Source organism: Haliaeetus leucocephalus, unplaced genomic scaffold (assembly GCF_000737465.1).
Source record: "Haliaeetus leucocephalus isolate CR32 unplaced genomic scaffold, Haliaeetus_leucocephalus-4.0 Scaffold200, whole genome shotgun sequence".
Taxonomy (NCBI): Eukaryota; Metazoa; Chordata; class Aves; order Accipitriformes; family Accipitridae; genus Haliaeetus; species Haliaeetus leucocephalus.
In genome coordinates this window covers 876,291-902,095 of record NW_010972636.1, presented here as the reverse complement: position 1 = coordinate 902,095, position 25,805 = coordinate 876,291, and the positions used below count along the sequence as shown (strand labels likewise).

General features: G+C 43.0%; 2 protein-coding genes across 7 annotated transcripts in view; both read right to left on the bottom strand.

Annotated features, from left to right (window-relative positions):
- Positions 1-1,113: 1,113 nt before the first annotated feature.
- Positions 1,114-12,432, bottom strand: MRPL23 (mitochondrial ribosomal protein L23). Its single transcript, XM_010566013.1, has 4 exons — positions 12,244-12,432; positions 11,299-11,381; positions 9,349-9,422; positions 1,114-1,464 (listed from the first exon to the last, which is right to left on the bottom strand). Exons 1-4 carry the CDS (start codon positions 12,306-12,308, stop codon positions 1,300-1,302), a joined length of 387 nt encoding a protein of 128 aa, XP_010564315.1. The 5' UTR covers positions 12,309-12,432; the 3' UTR covers positions 1,114-1,299.
- A 1,550-nt stretch (positions 12,433-13,982) lies between these two features.
- Positions 13,983-25,805, bottom strand: part of TNNT3 (troponin T type 3 (skeletal, fast)) — a 31,855-nt gene continuing 20,032 nt past the window's right edge. For 3 of the 6 annotated variants that reach the window (XM_010566008.1, XM_010566009.1, XM_010566011.1), the window contains 9 exons: positions 23,805-23,823; positions 22,935-22,980; positions 21,970-22,086; positions 21,554-21,631; positions 21,190-21,303; positions 20,883-20,992; positions 19,931-20,021; positions 19,200-19,240; positions 13,984-14,383 (listed from right to left, as the gene is read on the bottom strand). In XM_010566008.1, the coding sequence (XP_010564310.1) occupies positions 14,335-14,383; positions 19,200-19,240; positions 19,931-20,021; positions 20,883-20,992; positions 21,190-21,303; positions 21,554-21,631; positions 21,970-22,086; positions 22,935-22,980; positions 23,805-23,823 (665 nt within the window). In that variant the 3' untranslated portion in view covers positions 13,984-14,334. Of the gene's footprint in view, positions 14,384-16,897; positions 16,939-19,199; positions 19,241-19,930; positions 20,022-20,882; positions 20,993-21,189; positions 21,304-21,553; positions 21,632-21,969; positions 22,087-22,934; positions 22,981-23,804; positions 23,824-25,805 lie in introns of all 6 variants that reach the window. The other 3 variants (XM_010566007.1, XM_010566010.1, XM_010566006.1) reach the window with 2 other exon arrangements.

The following is a 25,805-nucleotide window of genomic DNA, read 5'->3' as shown; positions in this document are numbered from 1 at the left end:
GCTGTCCAAACAAGAAGTTCAGACACAGAACAATAAAGGAGAGCACCCGGGTAGAAGCATTCAAGGCATGGGCTCATTCACTACCCTGCCAATTGCTCCAAGTGGCAGAATTCAAAAGCCAGGGAAACATTAGCCATACGTTTAACCCTGCATGTGCTGGTGTTACAGCCAATGACCTGCAGAAACACATCCTTCTTGATCTGTGGTGAAGTCCTTCCTAGCTCTCCTTTTCCTCTGCCATTTCTGACACAACAGCAGAGCATGTTACTTGACAAAGGAATAGAGGAAATATTCTCATCAGGGAAAGGAGAAACAGCCGCAGAGCCAAGAAATGAAAAACCTGAACATGGCAGCCCTGAAGGCCTAGAAAAGTTCTACCACTGCCCTGGCATCAGCAACTTGGAAGTAGAAGGATTTGCACCAGAAAAAGTAAAAAGAGTCTTTTTATTAATCCTGAGCACAAAACAGCCTACACTAGCAGAAGCATTTCTATGCCAATACAACTGTGTCCACACAGGACTCTTGCCAGCACTGCAAGGTAGCTGCAGACAGGGAAAGGAATAGTAGTGCAAGCGTGCCAGTGAACATTCCTGGGGCAGGCTGGCCATGGAAGGGAACTACATGCACTGCACAACAGCAAGCAGAGATTGTGCACTGTGTTTGTCTGTTCCTTGATGCTTCTGGGGATCAAATGCACACATGCCTGGTCACAAACATATCCTATAAACCCTGACTCCAAAATGACACACAACCGTTAAAGGAGTGCAATCAGATCACGCGCACATCTCCAGGAAAGGAGGGGTCGCTTTGCAAGGAAGGCAATGCACAGGATAGTAGGACACAATAACTGACAATAAGGGGACCCTATGTCCTGAGCCTATAGTTCAGTTATCTACACCTTCATGTCCACCTCTGACTGACCTATCTTGACTTTTATACATTCTATTCAATGCAAACTACACTTAACCTGGGAAATTAAATGCCTCCTACTCAAAACAAACCGTAGAAACAAGAAGGTGGTAAGCACAATGACACCCTCATAGTCAGAAACAACAACAAGCAATTCCACATTTTAGAAATAGTCCACAAGTTCACAGGAAAGACCTGATGCAGTAAGATTTATTTTACCTTTTTATTTCTTTAGGGCCATTTTGTTGTAGTCGTGCACAAAAAGCCAGGAAAAAAGACACGCTAGCAAGGGCTGCTCAAGAATAAACATTCAGTCATTACAAGGGAAGAGTACAAGTTCTGCTGATCAAAATCCCTCTGAGCCTAAAGAAAGGCAGCTGGCTTCTTGCATCAAAGTCCAAACCAATCAGGGACTCCACCTCGTCTGGGGTCACCTTTCTGCCTCTGCTTCTCTCTCTCCATATATTTATTCTTGAAGTCATCAAAAGAGCGAGTTTCTGTGTCTTGTTCTTTCTCTGGAAATAGGTTGGGAAACTGAAAGGTTTGTCCTTGGCCCTGAAGAGAAAACAAATGGTCAGAGAGACATTCCAGCCTTTCTGCAGCAGCTATGATGCATATACTTACAATGAAAGACCACACTGAAGTTTCAGCTAGTGCAAAATGGTACCTCTTAACTTCCCAAGATCTCTTTCCACTCCTCTCCCCAAGACAGATATATAACCTCCCACACCCCCCCAAAAGCTAACATTCAGCCTCTCATCTTTTGTGTGCTAATTAAGGCACTGACATCTTTGTTTTACAGATGAATGGTCAGGAGATGGGACACCTCTTCAAAGACTTTGAACCAGCTCAGAGATATTGTATGAGTCACATGCTAAAAGCAAGATGAGCAAAGTAAGTGATTTTGCTAAAGTAACACCACCAGGGAAATACATGGTGGAGCAGGCATTCATTATGTTAACACTCAAGATATGAGTAGTGGTTATAGCTGTTTAGATCTCAGGTAAGAGTAAGAGAGAACAGTCCTAGCAGCTGTTATTGTAGGGTGTAATGTGGGAATACGGAATAACAGATATTAGTGGTCTCTTAACAACAGGAATAAAGACTGTAGTGTAAAACAATTACAGTGGGAACAATCTGTCTCATACATTACTAATGAGATTAAAGTGATTACATTTGCATCAGTCATTCTGCCTAACAGACAAGTCATTTTAGTGAAACATCATCATCAGATCTATGTCTCCCACTTGGAAAATAAACATTTGCTTGGTCTCTGGTTTTTATCTAACAGCAGGAAAACATTATTCTGTGGAAATGTTGTATCCCATTAACATTACCTACTTAACTCACGTGTGGTGTTTGCACTAAGCACAACTTCATTAAACCCAACAATATTAGCCCTTCCATTCTGTATGGGACTTTGCATAATAAAACTCTTAACTGATAGCTCATAACTCTAAAATTACTCTCCAAAATACTTACAAACATTACCATACATTAACTTCTTTGGCAGAATGCCACATACAGAAATCTCAACAAAAGCATTTAATTGTTTCAGGTGAAAACAGTTGGGTCGCTTTGGTTTTTTTTCAGATCAGCCATTCTTTACATTTGTGCAATAAATATAATCAAACAAGAGGCCCAGTTACGAAATGGTTCCACAAAGGACATGAAAGCAACCTTCCACAACACAGCTACCTATACTACATTTTGGGATCAGAAATGTGACATAATTAAATCAAAAAAAACCCCATCACCATGTCCCTGACCCAGGTGAATGTGTGCTATGTTTCATTTAGCCATATACACTCAACCTGGTAATTTACAGGTGTGAAAGAATTTAAACCTCAAGCATACACTTTGGAAAGAAAAAGCATGACTTATCCCAGTTGAGCTTATCCAGACTAGAATCTAGGAAATATCAACTCATACCCAGCAATGCTCCAGTTGTTTTTGTAGTGCATATTTCTTGGGGGTTTCCTAAAAGCCTGACCATACTACAAAAACAAGGGAGCTGCTGTGTACATTGCTCTTTCCTTGATTCTAGCCTGGATAAGATCAACTGGAACAAATCAAGGTTTACCTTTCCACAGTGTATACTCTGGGTTTTCAACTCTTTTGTACCTTTAAATTACCAACAGGTATGCTTATAATAGCTGTTCTATGACAATTAAAGCATAGCTCCATTTTGAGGCACAGAAACTGGCCTTATCAATGTCCTTGAACAATCCCAAAGCTGCAGCCTACTGAAACTCTTCCTGTAGTAGGATCAGCAGCAAGCACCCTTGAGGCCAAGCGCTGCCCGGGATTTTAGCACACTGAACCATTTGGAAAAGAATTTGTTCATATTACAAAAAATTACTGTGTTTTAACTGCACCGTGGGTGAGTCGCTCAGGCCCCTGGTACCTATAGAACAGATAGGGCCGATTCTAAGGACTCATCTGCCCTGGAGAGGAAGCCATTTTAGTTAAACAAGTCAGAAAACAGTTCAGGCTAACATGGTAGGCATACCACCTACACTGAAAATTTGAGAACTATTTATATTGGTAACAGTGTAGTAAGGGACTGTTCTTGTTATGCAGCACTTCCATTCTGGTATGCTTCCAGGACCAATGCACTTCCCTTATTGGAGAATGAAGGAAAGCTGTCCCTAAAGCATACTAACAACATCCATGGTAATTCACTAAGCATTGCAAAACAGTTATTATTTTAAAAGGAGGGGAAAAAAAAAAACCAAAAAAGGTATGCACAGAGGCTGTAGCAAAACCAGACAAACCTTTCAGCTGTTTATCAAAGTGCTCACAGTTCCCATTTCAAGGCTGGTGAAAGTCAAATATTGAGCTGAAAATGTCAATCTGTATCTGGAGTCTTTTAATAAATCAAAATCAGCACAGACAAGTTGGCTCTTTCTAGCTCTTGTTTTGTGAAGAAATTCTGATTTTGGCTGGCAGCCAGACACAATTTGAAACAGCCAAGACATTACACCCTGAGAACTGAAGGTTGATAAATCTTAAGTAACAATACTATGCAGTAATACTGCACTGTAAGACCTTGGAGTGATGAAAGCTGTATGAAAAATAGCTGTTGTGCATGCTCAGTAGCTAGTTTTCAGAAAAAGCCTGTATCTTGGGTATTTCAAAATTTCAAAAATACCAAAAGGCATCAACTTACATAAAGGATTGTGAGTCTGTCCAGGCATATTTACATTCAGTGAATCTTCCACACAATGCCAGAGGCTACTTAGGTTCAAGCTCCTATGCCACTTTCTCAAAAAAACCCCTACCAAAGGAACGGAGGGATCGTCACTCCTTTATGCAGTGCTGCTTTTTCTTATGCTTTTTATTTGTAAAACGTTTCCCTTCTATACAGCAACCATTTGACAACCATATGATAAATGCGTCCTCAGAATGAAATCGTAAATGAAATAAAGCAAACAACTAAATTTCTACCAAGTTCATCAGGGTTTTATCTGGTTTACAAACTGCTACAACATGAAATGTTGGCATATTCAACCAGAAAGCAAAATTTTGGCTTCTTCATAAGCCTTTCATTTGTTCACTGTTTTACCTTTTGCAATCCATTTAACCAAGGTCATCCTTTTAATTACTGAATTACTGAAGTTCACATAAGCTGAAATAAGCTCTAAAAAGGCTAGGGCTTGGTCCTCCTTTAGAACTTCTGCCAGCATAATTAACTTAGAAGCACGGAGAAAGGGGTAGAAAATAAGAACACCTTCCTACCTGATGTAACTGTGCTAAAAGAAAATCCTCTAAAAAAGACAGACACCGGCAAAAAAGTAATTTTGCTCAGATAATTTAGTCTGTCTTGGAAGTGGATACTGCACTGCCAGCAAAAGAACTTTTTCATCAATGTGAGGTGATGCACTGATACTCTGTAATTTGTTAGGATAAACTCTACCACCACATGCCCTTATATCTAAGTGAGCCCTTACAATATTAAAAAAAAAGAAGAAAAAACCAAAACATGTCAGAGAGGTGGTATTGAAACACATGAAAAATAAAAGCAACATGATGATTTTATGAAGTGCTATTCTCAATTTAGGGTCTTCCCAGAGACCTTCCTTTTTTCCTACAAATTCTAAGGTTATGTACAAGCGAGATGTGTGGTCCAGTGTTTAGATAACAGAAATGGGAGCTATTAAACTTCTACTCCTGCACAACTCTAATTCTCGCTTCAGCATTACCCAAATCTTAAACTGATTTATATGCAAGGCTTTATAAAGACTCATTTGTTAAATGCTAACATCCTTAGATAAAAAGTGACTTTAGCATCAAACAGGTATTTTTCCCTTGGATTTCAAGCCTTTGCGTTAGAAAGGGTGAAAACACACCTTGTTCTCCGAGTCTGTAGAAGGAGTTATCACATCGAGTGGTACAAATTGCCTCCATTCATTTTAATGAGAGGTTAAGTGACCATAATTAGGCCTATGAAGTCAAGTGTTAGCCCTTCCACCGCTGAGCCTCATGTCAGAAAATTTCTGGAAGGATTATCAGGCACAAACTCACTTATACTTCTCTGACCTTTGCGTCCCTTGGAAAGTTTAGGAATGGAAGGTCAGCACAGATATTATTGTGTAGGAATGACGCAGCAAACACTGATCATGTAAACAACTGTGAGATCTTCTGATTATTTAGATAATTGAAGCACTTACTACTGTCCTTCAGAATTAGGAGAAAAGTGATGTTTATAGTATCGTTAACTAAAAAAAAAGTTGGACTCCCAACAGCACGGGATTCAGTCCAGCAGTAGCAGCAAATGCAGCTAAGTTTAATAATCCACTGCATTTGAACGATTCTCCTACTGTTGCAGTGGTAACATCTGATGCTAAAACGTATGGCAAAACAGCACAGAAAGCAACTTCATAAATCCACACAGGAATGACACAGCATACGGAGCACCCAAGTTTCCTCTGAATTCACTACATGTCATAAGAAAACTGCTGTCACATCTGATGTGCAAATGAGTTAATTGCTATGACTGTACTGGACACTCTAAATGGGGTTTGAGGAGAAAGCATTTGCAAAAATGTTCCCACCAGTGCCATCATTCATACAGCTAAATAGGTGTTAGTCCCAATGTTGACAAGGTCAGACTCCTTTTTACAGCCATCTCCATCAGATTTCTCAAAACAGGTTTAATTAAAAATAGGTCTGGATTCCAGAGGCTTGTCTACAGTTGTGCTCCCACGGGTGCTAACACCTGTTGAGCTAAACCAGTGAGAATATTGAAGGAGGAGGAGGGGATGTTGTTTTTTTTTAATTTCCCTGATGTTGATGCAACTGTAAAGTTTCCCACTGGCTTTTTTTTTTTTTTTAATAACAGTAGAATAATTATAACTGTATTGGAGTAAGGAGAAAGGTTGCTGTATTAATTCATTTTATCTACTCTGCAAAGATATATAGCTTTGTTTTTAATTAAAAAAATAGAACAGTGTAAAAAAAGTAGCATTTGATACCCAGGGCCATAAGTCTCTAACTTAAACCCTCCTCACCACATTCCAAAAGGGGAAAAAAGGCAGTCAGGCTCTGGAATGGCAAGATATTGTTGATCCACAGCCTTCTATGATTTGAGGTGTTTTTTTAGTGTGAAAATATTATGCTTGGACAGATCATGTATTTGTCCAGTTACAGCCTGAGAATAAAGTAAACAGCTCTGAATCTCCAAGAAATAGTATTTGGAAAAGAAAGGACAACAATTCTTACATGTGGAACAGCTGGGGCACTAATCTGACACCTAAGGGTATGTTGACTATGACTTCATACACTTTCCACCTCTGAGACACTTTCAGTAAGTTAATGGACATGTATGTTGCGCTGGGACACATAAGGTGATGTTTTATGAAGCAGGGAAGCGTAACTGGTCACGTGAATATACTCAATTTCATTCAGGTAAACCACACCACAGCCGCTACCAAGTCATGCTGAAAAGAACAATACTTCCACCTAGTGGGCAACAGAAAGATCAACCCAAGACCTTCCAAAAACACATCCTTATTTTTCCAGTCATAAGCAGTTTTAACTTGAAACTGGATTAATGAGAGAAAACACAGCTGGTAAAAATGGTGGGAAAGCCCAGCTACTCTGACTCAGGGCAGATGCAAACTAATTCTCATGAAAATAAGGATTTTACAGTGGTTACCAAAGACTTTTCTAAATTAGGCAGATATTAACAATGGACTGCATGGGGCCTGTTACGGCCTGAATCACACCATGCATGAGAATGAAGGCAAAGCCTTCAGTTTCAGAAATGACACTGGGTTTCTGGCCTCACCCACTGTTTAAAGCTGGTGTGAACACAGAACTGGGAGCTCATTGTCTGAGACACCACAGCTAGTGATGAAAAGCAAAGAACAAAAGGAAAAAGAGAAAGGAAGGGGGTGGGAGGGGGAAGGACAGACAAACCTAAATGTTAAAGGAATTAACAGACATGAACAACAATAGAAAAAAAGAGAGCAAAGAGACCAGGAATGAGGTGAGGGGAAAATACACAGACAAAGCTTCACCGACAAGAGTTCAGTAAATGGTCAGGATTCCGTCACCTGAGATGAAATACAACATCAAAAAGTGGTCCCCTGATCCTGTTAATGGGACAGACAGAAAACAATGGCATTCTTTAAAAAATTATGGTGGTACTATAGTATAAGGCAATGCGGTAAGGGACGCTTGCTGTCTCATGTACCAAGAGTAGTCCTCAGCCACAGTGCAGCAGGGCTCTGTGCCTTGCCCAGCAAACAAAATGAGAGTCTGGAGGAATTACCACAGTTACTGCTGTGCAACTGCCTCCAGTACCAAGCTAGTCTGGATAATTCCCCACGCCACCACAGAGCTACCCTTAAGGTAATAGCAATTATTCTAGGTTCAGAAGTTTGACGTGAAATAAATGCACAAAGGCAGTGCGTTAAATGAGTGGCTTGCTCTACAGAGCAGCAGCATTTTGCTTCCCACTCCTTCCCCCTGAGTATCTATGGGTTGCAGGCTACCTCCTTCTCAACTCAGCAGACAAACAAAACTAGACTACATTAAATACAGTGAAATAAAACTGGAGAACTGACCACAGTTTGCTAAAGATCCATGTCTGCTTCAATCTTGGGAAATGAGTTTCTAAAAGCAAAGAAGTCACTAGCAAGAGGCCATGACAAAGTGCCTCCAATTACCTACTAAGGAACAACACTCAGAGAAAGCAACTTGTAAGATACATCACTCCTGGCATTCAATTCCTCAGCTGTGTTCTTAATTAATTGTTCATACCTGATCTCTCGCAGACAAAAACCTAGAACAGACAATCCAGGAGGGAGAATTTGCCCACCAAAGCAGAGACTCCTCCTTGAAAAAGGAAGGTGTTTTTTAGTCATTGTAATGCAAAATCCTCACAGAGATGAGGTTGCCTTTACCTTCAGGACAGTAAATCAATGTTAGTCATCTAAATACAACTCTGTTACTTCCTATTAACATTGTACTTTAGACTGTTCTTTTAAAGGTAAGGGCTGTTTAGAAAAACACACTCTCCTCATTTTTCTTTCCACTCCCCTTCCCAGAAGGGTCTTAGAGAAAAACATCTAAGCATATTTAAACTTTGAAAAATTAAAAAAAAACATCAGATTTCCCATTGTCTGTGCCTCTTTAGTTTGACCCCAAGTCCATACAAAGTCTTATGCAGTCTTTAAGATCACACAGTGTTCCCCCCACACTGAATCCTTGTCCCAGGATGGAGTAACACTGAGGGTGTCTTGCCAACAGTAATTTTGAGCTTATGGTTTTACAACCATAAATAGCATTCCTTTAATGTAATTTTGGTATGTGAAGGGGTTTTCTGTCACTGGTTGCATTTCTTTTTTACATAGGTAAGCCCAAGAGAAGTCTAAACTATAATATGCTCCTGTTATGAAAGAAACTCCTAAGAACATGAAGATCCTTTTCCACTGGGCAACCAACATACGTTTCAGAACCCGGTTTAGCCACAAAGCACGCTTGTTAGACATGACTAAAAGCTCTCCAAGGAATATGCCTTAGTCTTCTCTGAAATCCAAAGCTTTAATAAGAAGTTCCCTACTCTTACAATATATTCTTTCACTTACTGGACATTTCAGCAATCAACCACACAAGTCATGAACCTTCCAGCACACAGAGTACAAGGTCAGCATGAAACTCACTGGCAGAGCAGCACCATATGACATCAGACCATAACTTACATACAGACCTCAAACAAATATGGGACTTGAAAACTAACCGTTTGTTTGAATTTCATTTTTGACTGAGTCATTTAAATCTCTCTACATTCTGGAATGTATTAAAGAAAATATCATTATTAGAGTATTGGCAGAAATACTCAGCCAACCGGACAATTCACTGAACATTATTTCTAGCTTGGCTGGTTAACAGTCCCCTCCTCTTTCCCCACAAGCATCCATGTTAACTCACCAGCTGTACATAGGCGACCTTGTAATCTGGCTTCTTCACTCTCTGATTCTTGTGATTCCTCTTGTTGTTTGCACCTGCAAAAATGAAGAGTCCCACTTTTTACTTCCCAGGACTTCAAGTTTCCCAAAGCAAGGCCAACCTGAAGAGGGGAGTTCACTAGTTCTGATTTATTGTTAAGAAGAATACTCTTTCTCCAGTACCAGCACAGCATCACAATTACTAAAATGTACTGAAATTGGTAGACACTACTCTCCTCATTTACAAGTAGGGAACAGAGGCATCACCAGCCTCAGGCTGCTGACAGCCTTTGTGCTTTCACGTCACACATAAAAGTTTGCAAAGAAGCAAGGAGATAAGTCTCCTGAGTAGGGGGCCAGGAGTGATAAACTGTCCTCCCAACATCAACAGCTTCAGGAAGACAAGGAGGAAATGACCATTAAACAGCTTCAACTTTTCAATTTTTACTATCCAGCTAATGAGCTGGATCTATTGTTTATACAAGAGGAAATTACACTCCACATCCAAAAAACCCAAAGCACCTCAACCTTCTGCAAGTATGCTGGTCACAGCTGAGTGGGAAGTTCAATTTGTTCCCTGCATGTTAGGCAGACATTAAAGCTTTAAAATTATTAGACATTCTAACCCCCTTTCCTCTTTTACCCCAGAATATATACATTCTACTATCACTTCCATTAGCAGTGGGGGACAAAATGGTTCTAAGGACAAGCATGAATGTTTTTCAGTGCTGCTTGGAACTGCATGTGTTCGGTATTTAAGACTTTATTTAATTCTGGTTTTCACATAAGCATATGACAGATGATCTTTCCTTCTTCTTCTATGTTCTGAGTTTTACAACCTTATTTTGAAGATTTTTCTGTCATTCTCCATTTTTCACTATTGCAGCTCTTTTTTCCTATCCCTTTTTTAAAATCAACCCTATTCTTACCATTGTAAACACATCAATCAATTCCTTTGCTAGAGTCACTGCATGAAAAAATAAAACCCCAGCCATCAAAGATGTCCTCACCAAGTCACTCTCCATTTGATTAATGCACTGCCTGGTGATCAAAAAAGTAAATAACATGAAAATTATATTCCTGGCTTTGCACTGCATCCAAACTGCAGTCAGAGCAGCTCTAGGGAAGGAAGCATTCAAATGTAAAGGTGACATTATATAAACTTAGCTTATTTCAGTTAAAGATAGGTCTCTCTGCTCCAAGTCAGAGTTCAGCATAACTTAAACTAGGAACATTTTTTCTTTTTCTATTGGGTTGGTTTTATGTTGGGTTTTTGGTGGTCTTGGGTTTTGGGGTTTTTTTTGTAGGAGTGGCACAGGGGAGAAACACCATCAGTGGAAGCATACAAGTCTGTAGCAGAAATGTGGTAACGACAGGTGATGAAAAATTGAAAGTCTGTCAAGATGTTTTACTGCTATTACCTACTGGTCTAATAGAATACTTTTCTTTGCTCTGCAAACTTTGCCTTTTGTTAGACCACATCACCTCCTCTGTGTGCATGCCAGGTAATGTCAACTCACATTTTTTTTTTAAAAAAGGCTATGGCTGAAATTAAGTTTAATTACTAATTTTATTAAAACACATGAAGCAGTTCCTCCTGAAGTGAGACACCCACAGGTCTTCAAAGAGAAATAGTACTAACTACAAAAGCATAGCGCACAAGCTAGATAACTGTCAAGAAGACAAGGCTTTTTAAATTCAGATTTTTCTTCTTAAAACTAAACTTATGTCATAATCTAATCAAAGCATTCAAATATGAAGTGGTGCATATTCATTTGAAGGGACAAATAAACAACTGAGCTGATAGATGTCACCAGCTAAGCACCTGGAACCAAAGTTTGTTGAAATCTAATGGGCCTTCTGATAGGAAAAGTCTATTCTGGCTGTGCAGGGATGGTATGTTCACCCCTTTGGATTACTCAACTGCACTTACCATACTGTATCCTGGTCCTCACAGCAGCTACTGGCACATTGTATATTTTTTCAAGGTAATTTTTGATATCCACTTTTGTCATTCTAGGCAATGCAAAAACATTTTGGTTAAAGAAAGAAGGAAAAGTATAAACATTTAAATAAAATAAAACAGAGCCAGAGTATTTATAGACTGGTTGATACTCTGGAGTAAGTACGTCTTCTCCTTTTAACCAAGGTAGCTTTACTGCACAAAAGCATAAACTCAACATAGATCACGCACTGCTACAGCAATTCATTATCCATAAACTGTAATAATGACAAATATTCTATCTTCTGTAGCCTCAACAGTCAAAACGCCAGATATACTGTGTATTCAGCAAGAGTGGATAGGCCTTCTCACTGCCCGAGCTGAGAACCCTTTCCAATCTTCTGAAGAGCAGTTTCTAATCTTTTCAGGACCTGCCACAGGCTTGTGGGCTTTAGCATGTGCAACCAGACTGGTCAGGTTGAAAGAGCCCTGACAAATACCCGGACATCACCTTGTTTCCTCTGGATCGTTTTCATAAGCACTTCCTTCTTCCGAAGGCCAACCCTGGGAAAGCTGAGCCTCACTAACACTCAGAAAGAGGAGTCAAACAAAGCTCATACTTAAATTAGTGCCCTCGCAGCCCTCTAAAGGGTCTCCCTGATGCAGAAGCCCTATCCCCCAGCCCAAAGGGTGCTATCCGGCACTTCGCCTTCCCACCCCTCAGCTAACAAGGCAAACTGCAGCCCAGAAGAAGGCGACAAGAGGCAGTGTGCCGGGACCTGTGGCACTGGGTGTGTGCTCTAGAAGCGGCGGGGGTCCCTCTGCACCTCCGCGGCGGCGCTGGGCCCTTTCCGCGGCAGGCCCAGACCCGCGACGGCTCCCGCTGCGGGGTGGTAAGCAATGCCGTGCCCCGTCCCCCGCCGTCCCCGCACTCACTCCATGGAGACGCGGAACTGGACGGTGTCCTCGGGCTGCGGCACGCCGGGCCGCACCGCCAGCATGAAGAAGTTAGGCCGGAAGATCCGCAGCTGCGGGCCGCCCAGCTGGAACAGCGGGTACCTGCGGGGAGACGCCGCCGCTGACTGACCGACCGAGTGAGTGAGTGACTGACTGACCGACCGACCGACCGACTAACTCACTGACCGACCGACCGACCCAGTGAGTGAGTGAGTGATTGATTGATTGATTGACTGATCGATCGATCGATCGACCGACCGACCGACCGGCCGACCGACCCCCTCACCCTGGCGGCCCCCTCTCCTCACAGCTGCCCCCACAACCCGCCCGCGCCTCGGCCGGCCCCTGGGCCCACTCGGGGGGACGACACACACAGCCTTAGATGGGGGAAGGGTTCCCCAGAGGATCCACGAGGCTTGGGGAGGCAGGGGGAAGCGCCTGCAAAACGGCACCTGCTTTGCAGCGCTCAACGCGGTCTTTTCCTCATGGTTAGAGGAGGGAGGCAACTCTTCTCCTCTACGTCGCTCTGGTGACACGCCAGGAGGGGTGCTGCGTCCAGCTCGGGGGTCCCCAGCACAGGACAGACATGGGCCTGTTAGAGCGGGTCCAGAGGAGGGCCACAGAAATGGTGGGAGGGGGGGGACACCTGCCCTGTGAGGAAAGGCAGAGGGAGCTGGGGTTGTTCAGCCTGAAGAAGAGAAGGCTCCGGGGAGACCTTATTGTGGCCTTTCAATATATAGAGGGGGCTTATAAGAAAGACAGAGAGAGACTTTTTACCAAGGCCTGCGATGACAGGACAAGGGGCGACAGTTTTAAACTGAAAGAGGGTAGGTTTAGATTGGATATAAGGGAGAAACTTTTTACCGTGAGGGTGGTGGGACACTGGACCGGGTTGCCCAGAGAAGCTGTGGATGCCCCGTCGCACTGGAAGTGTTCAAGGTCTGGTTGGACAGGGCTTTGAGCAACCTCATCTAGTGATAGATGTCCCTGCCTACGGCACGGGGGTTGGACTAGATGATCTTTGAAGGTCCCTTCCCACCTAAATGACTCTCACAAATCTATGATGCCACAGCATGTGCTGACAGAGAGCCAGAGCGTGAACGTAGGCACCAGAAACAGCCAGAAGTTTGGAAACACAGCAGAGAACCACCATCCCTGGTGGACTTCCCTCCAACAGGGCGTTTCAAGGGTTGGCAGAGACAAAAGGCCCTACAGCTCACATCCCAAATTTGTGTTTTGACATCTACACTGAATTAACCAAGTAATTCACACTTTAGTATTGGGCTTTAGTATTATATGTAGGTTAACTGCCTCAATAAATATTGTAATGTAGTATTTGAATAAATCATTCTCTGTATTGCACTGTGACTTGTCTGCATTTAAGAAATGCTGTGTGCTGAAAACTACCACTTCTATGGATTTGTTCCTTTGTTCCTGATACTACGATTCCCTTCATCACTCAAACTTTTAAGTCAATTTTAACTGCATTTGGCATCCAGATTATGAGCTTGGCCAGAACAGTCAGCTTTTGTTATCTGCCTGGATAGCAGCTGTAAAACAGGCCCCCAGTCTTGGGTCTTTGTTGATGATACTGAGCCTCATTCCTAGTTGTAGAGCTGGATCAAACAGTAGTAAGAAAGAATTTGGACCAACTCCCAAATCCTTGCAAAATGGGATGCTATTAAATAAAGTAGAAAACACCATTCCAGAGGGCTGTCATTGGAGTAGGTACTGGTCATGCTTTATTTACAAAATCCAAAGATTTGTACACAGCAATCTACAGGACAGCATAGGGCTGGTGTCAGAACGATAAAGGACATGCTCAGCAGGAATTGAAGATGCCAGCAAGGAGTCATCTCAGTTCCACAGGGAACCTCCTTCCTTTTGACTGAGGAAGCCGCCAGACCCCTCCAGAAAGAAAAAGAAGAAAAGCAGCAGCAATAGCCAACCCAGACTGATGTTGCAATTTTTGTTATCGTTGAGGCGTGGGAACACAAGTGATTCATGAAGGAAGAAAGAGGAGACCAGCAGGGTTTCGGCATGCCACTAAGGGCCATCTTGCCTCGTTCTTTACTTCCAGCGCCCGCCAACCTTGCCCTTGGCTCCTGCCTTCTTGCTGCTACAATACAAAAGGAAAGAAAAACATGTCAGCACAATGGAAGCGGTGGGGCTCTGTGACCACTGCGCGTTTCTGGTGCCTAGATTATGTTTGAGCTGCTTTCATTTCTCACATGTTGGGCACACCTGCCATAGAGCACATCCTGAGAAAAATATTGTCAATATTGTGGAAGGAGATTCCTCCTCAGGCTCTTAGTGAAAGGCCAGGATGTGCATGCCTGAAAGAGGTGGACCTTTCCAGCTTTCTGCATTATCAGGACAGAAGTCCAGGTGGTCCTAAATCTAAATGACAGGCCTATCCAGCCGCAGACTAGATGTTTCCTGAATTCAAATCTGCTATGATCTGGATTTTAGGATTTAGAGCTGTTTCTGGACAAAATTTCCTCATTATCAGGGAGCTCTGGTCAAATTCCCCAGATGCTCTAGTCATCTAGTAGTGGAGGCAAAAAGCTGAGCAATAATTTAAATACCACTAATAACTGCTTTGCTCTAGCAAAGCCAGAGTGGCTTCTTCCTTATATCACAAGAGCAAGAGACTCCAAAACAGTCCAAACAACTTTTTAGGCCTCCCCTCATATCAGCATCCTCATCTTGCTCGTGCTGTGTGTGTGAGCAGTCCAGCTACACTCCCCACGCAAAACACCTGAGGCAAACTCTCTCCAAATAGTATCTTCTTGCACACAGAAGGGCAATCCTACATGCAAGCCACTTACCTTCTGACTGAGAAGCACGCACGCCTGGAGTCAGAGAGGGGCCAGGTGTGAAGTTAGTCGAGTTAGATTCTGCACTGGCTCCCATAGGCAGCACCTTGGCTTTGGGGGCTTGGCACACCACCAAACCTTTCCATCTCACACATACGGTGATGAGGCTGCTTCTTGAACCAAAGCACATGCAAACTGGGGGCAGCTGTTTGACATAGCAGATCATGGGGTTGGGGGCCAAGCACAAGGTGATGGGGCCTTGCTATCAACAGAGGGGCCTTCTTCAGAACCATTGATTCCTCCAGGGAGCAGAAAAAAATGTGGACGACGCATGTGGGGAGATTTTTGTGGTGCTGCCCCATGGATTGGTTCAAGAGCGCTAGCCATATTTACAGAAGGATGTAGCACAGTGACACAGACGTACACATAGTGGATACTTTACCTTTTGACCAAGTAAGACTTGGTCTATTTGAAAAATTGGCCTATATGAGAGAGAGCGCAAAGCGTTTTCTGCTTATCTTAAGTTCATCTCAGTGTCCCTTTTGCCAGCCTTTCCGCAGGTTCAAAACCCAGTATAGAAACTGCATAGCTCCTCAAACGAAGGCAGAGTCCTTTTATCTCCACAAGCGCCTGTGAGGTTTGATGTTATGCCTAACCTTTAGAGTGTGCTTAAGGAGACTTAATAAAGTCTGAAGCAAAAGGATCATTTGATCCTTGTATAACACATTAGCGGGCATTGCTTTGGAATGATACAGTCTAGTGTGCATAGAAATTTAAGTACACAGAAATCTCATGAGCTGTGGGCCTCTCAGTGCAACCTTTTCAAATGATGTCCTGAGAGAGTATCATGTCTTTTGGGGGACCAAGCATGCAGTAATGGTACAGCCTGTTGTGGGTGGTGTGGTGGTGCCCCCCAGAAGAGCAGCAACACCCAGACAAACCATGGCATCCTTCTGCAGCTGCACATTCTGCTGAGATTTATCAGCCTACAGCTCTGTACAGAAAATACCACGGGAAGGTCAAGCCTTATGTTTGGCATCTACAGACAACTGAGCCCCCAGTGTTACATTCATCTGATAAAGTAGGGTGGCTTGGGGAAGTGGGAAGGCAGTGTCTGGTCACTCCTGTCATCCAAAGACATCACCAAAGACCACCACTTCATTCCTGGCATGGCTTTGCTAAGATACAGAAGCACAGTGAAGAACAAATCCCACCACTGGAGAGCTCTCCTCCCTTACTTCCCTGCAGTTCCTTCCCTGTGTCTGTTAGTTTTCTACATGCCCTGGCCCCCAGGCTTTGTCTAGCCCTGGTCTGTCATAAGTTCACTGTAAACACCTAGAACAGTTAAGGATGTAAGACTCAAAAAAATATAATTAAAAAGAAGTCTTGTGGGAAGGCAAGTGGGAGAGAGATGATAAGTGAAAAGAACTCACAACAGTAATTGCATGATGTTAGTCTTCTTACACACCATTCCTTATAATCTTAGCAACCACTTGTTTACCCTTCGTAAACAATGGTTGTATTCCCTCAAGTATTCAAAGCACCTCAGTCAGGTGTTTGAAAACCCCAGCAATAAACAGATGGAAATTTTGCAGACATGGTGTGAAGAAACATGATTTTTTCTTGTTAGCTGTTACATTCACTTCAGTTTCCCATTCATTTTCTCAATGTGAGGCAGGATGGGAGTTGCCCTTCCATCTCTAGCCTCATTTCATTGCAATAAGAAAATGCTGGTGTTGAGGCTGAAGTGACTATTTTGAACACTGAGAAGATATCCCCAAGCCAGGAGCTAGGAAGGGGATATAGGTACTTACTGCTTCTGAGCCTGATCGATCCGGTTCCTGAGGGTGACAATCTGCAAACAACATACATGACCAGGGTTTTTAGTGATAAACCTTGTTCCCTCACAGAGGGGGGAGTTTTATCTGCTGAAGTGCTGGAAAGAGGTGCCTATGGTAGGGGTTAATACTTCCTTTGAAATAAAAGCTCACCTTTGCTTTAATGACAGAAATGTTACTCCTTGGCAATAAATCTGCAAGCCAATTTCACATGTCAAGGGAAAGAAGAGCTAGAATTTTATAGCCCTTATTAGAAGAATTCCTATGTATACAAATTAATCTCCTACAAACTCACATGTGAAACTGCAGGCAAGTGAACCAGAATGAGTGTCACCCTGGCTAGCTGGAAAGCTCTTGGATGGCTCCATCACCTGTATGTGTCAACCTCACCTTCTCACTCTTCCCCCTACTCCTACACATTAGGAAGTGTGTAAGCTCAAAGAGCTTCAGTGGTCTTTGGATGGGAACCTCAAGAATGGAAGATTCTGCTGGAGTACCTTTGCTGGCTGGCAGAGCAGGAGGTGAGGAGCTTGCAGCAGTCACCACCTTCCCAGCCACTCACCTAATAAGAGAAGATGACTTTTAAAGGGGCTGAAGAAGAAAATATTCAAGGAGAGCTTCAGCAGCCACAGAGGAAAAGGTTGAAGTGGGGGCTCTGAAGACCTTCAAGCTACTAGAGAGTCTGTCTTACAAGATGGAGTGTCTCTTTGTTTATCCATGGGTAAACTGCATATTTCAACCTGATGCATGGGAAAGCAAACACCTACCTTGCATAGGATGAACACCTTATGGCCTGACTTAACACCTCAGTCCTGGCCCATAGCCGTGGACTTGCTACTGAAATCCTAGGACTCTTCCGGCTCAGGTACTGGAAAAGCCCACAAGAGCTAGGGTGTGATAGAGAGCCCTCTTTTGCCCCTTCACCTTCTCATTTGTAACCAAGTCAGGGTTCTACCTAGTTTTGCTGGCGTGGAAAAATGCACTTGCCAAGACATATGCTTTGAATTACACCAAAAGCAGAGGCGAAGTCCTCCACTGGCTGTGCAGGTCCAAGAACTGATGACCCAACATTTGAATATTTAAAGCAGGACTTGACATTCCCCGCATGCAAAACAAGAAAAACAAAACTCATACATTCAGGTTGGCCCAACAACCGGTATTTCCTGGCTCTTGTCTTTCCATGGCAAACAGAAGCAAAATAAGAGACTGAAACGTTAGCGGGAACAGGACAACACAAGAAAGGAAAGATCAGCAAATCACCTGCTTTTGTACTTACTCATGGAAGTTTTAATATCTGCCACAGCAGTTCAAATTATTTTTTGCAACAGAGTATTTTTCCCAAGAGTGGAGGAGAATCAGCTGTCTTCAGTTTGACCCAAGGACTTAAGACTTACCTTCAATGATAACCTTGTGATAGTGACTATAACACTCACTTTCCAATGAAGCACCAGAGCAACAGACATTAGAGCTAAAGAAGAGCTCCGCTCTTGTGTGTCCCAGTTCCTTCCTTTTTCTCTCCCTTGCATCCTTGCTTGTGTCTCCTTCATTCCCTTTGCTGTTTGTACTTACCTTTCTCCTCACTTTTTTCCTGCTATCATCTTCCCTTTGTTCTTCTACTTTTCTTCTCCCATCTCAGCTGTGCATTTTCCTTCTACTTTGCTCATTCTTTGTACTTTCTCTCCTTGCTTTTCATCAGCAGCCACCCATCCTTTGTTTATGCAGAGGTTTTGTTACCGTAGCATATACGTCTCCCCTGGCACTGCCTTAATTCCTGTTTTTCCACACCCAGTTGACCTGTTATCCTTAAGCTAGCCCTCTCCAGTATTTTGGATGTGGGTAAGGACATGCCACAAGGTGGAGAATCTTTCCAAACCCCATACCATTGGTTTTTGTGAAGTTCGACCTATTACACATGCATCCCTAAGCTTCTGTATGTATCCCAGGTGCATCAGGGTGACTCACATACGCAATGCTAGAGTTTTGGATAGGGAATTATTTTCAAGATGGTCTGAGTGGGTTGCATGCTCAGGTCTTTAGCCACATCCCTGTTGGACCCCAACTCTTTTCCTAAATTACCACTTCATCTCTTTGCAAAGAATGGAAAGGGAGAGAAAAAGGAAGTGAAGGGAGAGACACAAGATCCAGTTTTCTCTTTTCTCTCTGCAGTTGGAGCCAAGTGCCAGTTTCTGTCTGGCACCTGGCCTCTGACCATGCAGCAGGCTCATGCATTTGGTAGCCTTTGCTTCTGCTGTTATACAGGCAAGTTCATTGTACTTACAACTTGGAAAGCTCCTGCACCCTGCAACGCAGTGTTAAAATCTAAGAGAGATTGAGATAGTTACATTGGTGTTGCTCATTCCCTGTCAGGATGTGTCTGTGTGATTGGGAATTAAAAGGAGAGCGAGAAGGAGAGAGATCCAGTAGGATTTCTCAGCCACTGAAACCTGACGTAGATGAGTGCAGCCCTGTCCTGTGACTGAAGGAAACATATCCACTTTCTGTTACCATATGACACTTCAGCCAGACGCTCCTGTCTGGAGACAGTTTTCAGTGACCCCAGAGAGCTCAGTCCACAGGGAATCTGTCTCGGATGGGAATAACCTTACAACATTCAAGTGTAAAATCAAACATGGATTTAGAAATATTACTTTGCAATGGAGATGAGTGAATTGAGAATTATGGCATTTTCAGGCCACAGTTACCTATAGATAAATAAGAATGAACAAGATGTGTTTGAGCAGAGGGTGGAGAGTCCATTTTCCATTGGGATTGCCTTTCCATGGGGCACTGAAAACCTTGAGAGCAGTCTATTCAATTTCAGCCTAAAATATGAAATCCAGTCCAAGTATGTATGTTAGGGGAATGCAGTTCCAGGTGTCTTGCTGCTTAAATATTGCAAAAGGGCATTGGAGACCCAAATGACATCACCACATGGCTTTTGCCAGAGGAGTCACAGAGATTTTTACATATTGGACCCGGTGCCGTTAGCAAAATGGCTTCTCAACTCACCTCGTATTTTTTCCTCTTGATCTGCTCTGTAAAGTCATACTTTTCAGTCTCCAGCTGGTATAACCAGTCCCACAGCTCCTTAGCCTTGTCCCTGTGTGTTTATGGGGAAAGCAAAATGGGAGAAACACACCACATCATATATTTTCTATGATTTTCACATCACTAGCAATAAGGCTTTTTATGTTTTATTTAATGCAGTTCACACATCTTCCTGCAAACCCTTTCCGTTCTCTGAAAGCTACTGACCATTTTAAAGGTCACATTTTTCTCACCTTCTCACTTGAGAACCTTTAAGACTTGCACTCTTGCATGTGTCACACACTAACGTATTTCCTACAGATTTGTTTTTCCCCCTAACTCTTAATGAAGGATTCCAGGGGAATCAGATGAGAAGGAAGGAGGACTGTGAAGGCCACCCAGGCAAGCAGAGCAGCTGCCATTGTGGAATCTCATCTGTTTCAGGGCTGAGGTGAGCCAACCTCATCTTTCAATCATGTGTAAACTGCAACATGTGGAGTCCAGACGATCATCTGATGACTGCTCTGCACCCAAGCCTCCAGCCTCGGTGGAGATCCAAACTCGTACCTTAGCAGCTCTAACTCACCCCTGGGAATGCTACAGATACCAATCTCTAGGCTTGTTCAACTAATGTCAGAGCTGGGTTTAAAGTTTGTACCTAGTCCTGTAAATGACTAATCCTAATTAGCAGGAGAGGCTAATGGAGCTATGCCAGGAGCATGGCTAGATGGCTACCAAACGATTTCAACAATTCTCCCCATCCCTATTTCCCCTCCATTCTCCAGATCAAGGAAGGGCACAACTTAACATCGTCCCGTGATGAATTTCAAGGAAGGCCCTCTCCTCTACCTCATTTTTTTACCAGCAAAGATTCCAGGAGAGTAAGACCAAATTTCAGTGGATTACATCCCGTAAGTTAGCATAAGCATGTTACCTCAGCTTATCTTCATTAAGGTGGTCGATGTTCAAGGGCTTGCGCCTCTCTGCCAGGACCTTCTTCTTTGTCTCTCTAGCTGTTTGCTTCTTTCCTCTCTTCTGATCAGCCTATTTTCAGAACATTAATTAACATTAGACTGCAGAAATTCAGGCTGAATTAAATTATTTCAGAGCATATAAGACAAGCCGCTAGGGATCCAGAAGAAGAAAAGTTGAGCTGTTTTCTCAACTTGTAATAAACACTGTTCCCAGTCAACGCCGTGGTTTAACATTTAATATTTCATCCACCAATCCATGCTTTTTACCTTAGCCAGATAGCTGCTGTATGTGGCACCCATGGAGGACAGAGCTTTCTTCTTCTTGAGATCATCCTCAGCTTTTCTCTTGGCATCTTCTTCCTCTCTCCTTGCCTTTTCCTCCTGTGGAGTGCAACACACAGAAGCAAGTTACTCTAGGGGAGACTGACAGCTTCGCCAACAGTCAGTGTCACTGCAGGGAATGTGATCAGATAAGCATGTTGATGAGAATTGGCAACTCCTGTTTCCTGCCCTTGCTTTAAGAGGGTGGTCACTTCTTCACACTGAAAGGCAGAACCTGTAGTTTTTTTCTGTCTCTAGAGTTCTCCTCCAATTGATGCTGAGACAAGGAAAGAGTTGCAAAGACACTTACTGCAAGCCTTGCCTGACGCTCCTTCTCCTTCTCAGCCCGGATTCTCTGTTGCTCTGCTCTTTCAGCTCTGCGCTTCTCCTGCAAGAAGCAGTGGCAGAGGCATTGAGTCATTATTGTGGCTTTATCTACCTCCAGTATTACGCCCTACTAGCAAGAGCTTTGGTTCATAGAGAGTGAGCTACCTACTCCCTTGCCAGAACGTGCAGAAGGGTCTCATGCAATTCTCAGGTGTAAAACAAGAGGCTGAGAGAGGGGACAGATGTGGGGAGAAGCCATTTGGTGGTGAATGAGCCGTCGCTTCTGTACATGGCAATACAGCTTTCTGCCAAAGTCTGACAGTGGACTAATGGATTCAAATTCCCATCTACAGAGGATCTCTCAATCTAGTACAGGGAAATGGCAGTATAAGGACTCACAATCCTCTCCTTGAGGGCAACCAGCTCTTCCTCTTCCTTTCTCCTGGCTTCAAAGTGGCTGTCAATCAAGGCCTGCAGTTCAATCAGGTCTTTGTTCTGCCTTTTCTTTTGGATGTCCTAGAAAAGCAGGCAAATGCATTAAGTAAGCCCATATTGCTCTAGGAATGTGCCCTGGACATTCCCAGCACCCTGCCTACACAGAGAAACAAAAGCAGAAAATGTCTGCAGGTATCTGTAGAAATCTATGGCATAAGCTTAAATGGCTGTTGATGCAGGACAGAGACAGTCAGAGATTCATCCAGGTGACAGTCAGGAGCCCAGAAGGGAACAGAATCCACATCTCCCATTCCCCTACACCACATTTTAGCCCTGGCTTTGCTTAGCTGCCTATATTTGCATATACTTAGCTGCCTCCTCTTTGCTTTTGGATATGAATCTTACCTAGAAAATGTTCCTGAATTTTTGGGCAAAGCAGATATTTTTGTGGAGATTTTCAACACCAGACCTGCTTCTTTTTTCTATCAACTTTCTAGGAAGGTATTTGGATCTCTGTTTATTATTAAAATTATATTGTCATTTTAGGTAGTGTTTCTCAGCAACAGATGCATATAGCCTGTTTTATTTCAACCTGCAACTTTCAAACCATTTACAACAATGGGACAGGGGATCTGAGATCTTCTAGAACACTTACTTTCTCCTTTCTTCACATATTGGCTTCAAAGATTCAAGGAGAAAAAAAAAGAAATACATGATTTTAGCTTAGTCACATTAGCAAGGAATGCATCCAGAGAGTTTCAGGGAGCAGAGAGTAGCCTTTCACTGAAAACAGGCAGCAAAGCATCCATACTTTTGTCCTTTACTTTATCCTCAGCAGTATCCAATACAGGAGGAGTTATGTGGGTTTGCACATGTGTGTATGGCTCAGGTACAGACAGACAAACACAGCCAGTTTCAGGAATACTTACATCAAAATCTACTTTCTCACCCTCTGGTATTTTAGGAGCAGTTAGTCTGCAGAGAGCCAAAAAAAAAAAAAAAAGAAAAGAAAAAAGAAACAAAACAAACAAACAACAAAAAAAGGATTTTCATCTTAAAGAACAGGCAGCTTTTTAAATACCACATCCTGACCTGACCTGCCCTCAGGAATGATGCTGACAAGGAGGAATGTTGATGGAGATACAGAGTGGTGAAACAGCAAGTCAATGGAAAACTACTCCAGAATAGGACTAAGGACCATTGTCCTTCCTGGAAGGTCACGCAGGGCAGGGAGCTACCCCTAAAAACCCTTTTCATTCCCAAAGCCTATGGTCATTCCCTATCACATGGGAAGACATTGGTCCACGAGGCTGTTGGTGCAGCGCTGCACACTCCGTTCTGGGCAGCTGGCAGAGTGGGAAGGTAAGGTGCTGGGACCCAGAGCCATAGGTCCATAGGAAACCTTAGTTAAGTTCAAGTCAGCCCAGCCCAACATTTGCCACCCTTCCTACTGTCAGCAGTCCGGGATGGATGGGTAGTTTCCCAGCCAGAGGGATTTACAGAGGATTTACTGTTGAGCTGCCTATATCTTGGGGTACTGTGAGACCACTGTATCTTGGACAGTTCACAAGTCCTCTGACTTTATCAGGAACTGGCCTTAAGACCCTGGCCAGTAACTACTTCCAAGGCATCCTCTGGCAGAAGCAGACATCCTGGAAAGGCATGCAGGAACAGCTGGATGTTGCATAAGGGAGGGTTGGATAAAAGCTTCTAGTGGCCATTTGCCTAATAGACAACAGCTTCTGCTAGATCAGAAAAATTATGCCAGGGTTTTGAAACTCCCTGCCCCTCATACTTACTTTATTCTAGGCTTCTCCTCTGTATTTGGAAACATGGAGCAAAACAGGAAGGGAAAAAGAGGGAGAACAATTAGAACGACAGAGATCATGCCAGCTGCTAAAGTAAAAGGAGGGAAGGGAGATTTAATCCTGGGGGAAATATCCCAGAGAACCTGGTTAATTCTCAAGGACTTCCAAAAGAAATACACACACTCACAAACCCCTTTTGCTAGGAGTGAATCTGTTTTTACCCTTGAAACAGAATTTGGCAGAAAATAATCAAGAGACTGTGTAAAAGTCCCAAACGTAGCATCTGGAAAGCAATGGTTTCATGTAAATGCAAAATTATTTTTCTCAACCCATCCTTACCAAAGCTGTAAGGAGGACAGCTGGGCTGGAGGGTAGAAGAAAATGTTGCCTTTTCCAATCAGCACTTCTTTCACTAAAGTTAACCTGAATTCACAGAAATGTCAATGATAACTAGGCTTTGCCAGTTTTGCTCAAATGCCCCACATGGAGGCCAGGAGGCAAAAAGCTTCCTGACACACATTTTCTCCAGGTTCATTGACTCCCAAGATAGCTTAGGGCACATGTCCCTGAGATATCTTGGTGCCGTGGGGAAGATGCTTATTGTTCTGCACTGTGTGGTGCTCCTCAAACCCAGCTTGAAAAGGCCATCCTCTCTTAGCAAGCATCCTCTCCTGCTGAGGTACATGCAAAATTCGCAGCATATTGCATCTCCAGGAGAGGTATAATGCCCTGACAGGCAGGCTAAACCATCACAGAGACCGTCAGCTTGGGCCCTCTGGCAGTCAGAAGTGCTCCCATGCAACAAGTGACCTTTCCCTGGCTCTCAGAAATGTGCTGTCTTACGAGTTACTTGCTTAACATTTGTGCTTGTGCTCAATTCCCCTCCCTGCTATGCCTTTTAAACTTTAATTATTAACTCCAGTGTAATGCCAGTAAGTTCAGCACTGTTATTCTCACAAACAGAAGTAAATTAAACCCAGTCTCACAGGGACCCAGGTTGACTTTCATAACCACACACTACATTTGAACTTTCAGGGATGCTGCTGGATTCTGCAGTACAAGACTCTCCCTGTGTTGGTTCAGTGGGAGGAACTGAGGTAAAAAGCTCACAGTCTATTGAATCTGGTTAAAAAAAAAAACCAGCTTTGTAAAGTAAAAGTAAAAACAGCCTCCCCTCAGGAGTGGGTGCACAAGCCCTGCTATCCATATCATGATACAGAAAACTATTATATTTTTTCAAATGCTTATTTGCATCCAGCTATTTGGGGACTGATGGAGGAAATTGGGAATAGCAAATGACACAGAATAGAATAAAATAAAATGAAACACTATAAGAGGAAAAAAATAGCAAAAACTGATACTGGAAAATATTTAGAGACATCAGTTGCAAGGATGTTGGATAACAAAAAATTGAGAAGGTGGCTGGAAATGGGTTATTGAGATAATTAAGAGAAAAGACATGAGACATGCGTAAAAGAGATCAGAAACCAACCTTTCCTTTCTCTCACACTTTCCCATACCAATTTCAGTAATGAAATTTTGGGGGGTAGGCTTTTCTCATTTACTTCAAGAACACTGCCTACCAAAACAAATCTTAATTGAGGCCTCTAGATGCTAAAGCAATGCTAATAAAATAAACAGCATGTAATTAGAAAAGTGTTTTAGAGCACTCATATAAAGGAAGCCACAAATTGCTCCTGAAGAAAAATACTATTAGCCGACAGCATACTTCTGTATTTCTCCAGTTACTTTTTAAATTGTTTTGCTTTTCAAATAGCCAGTGAGCTTCTTAACACATTAGTTAAATTGTTTTTTTTTTTTATCTGGAGAGAGGAAAAGTAATGATGATTAACCAGTCTATCAGGGATGTTATTCACACAGGATTCCCTTCCCTTGTGACATACCCAGATAATTTTCAGAAATGTTCCTGTTTAGCTTAAAGCTGCCAGTTAGCAACACTTCGGGGGGGGGGGGGGGGGGGGGAGGAGGGAA

Coding starts and splice junctions, on each gene's coding strand:
- MRPL23 (XM_010566013.1), bottom strand. CDS start 12,308: ATGCTGGCGGTGCGGCCCGGCGTGCCGCAGCCCGAGGACACCGTCCAG. Junction 11,382..12,243: donor CAGTTCCGCGTCTCCATGGA/GTGAGTGCGGGG, acceptor TGCATTGCCTAG/AATGACAAAAGTGGATATCA. Junction 1,465..9,348: donor AGGTCGCCTATGTACAGCTG/GTGAGTTAACAT, acceptor TTTTCTCTTCAG/GGCCAAGGACAAACCTTTCA.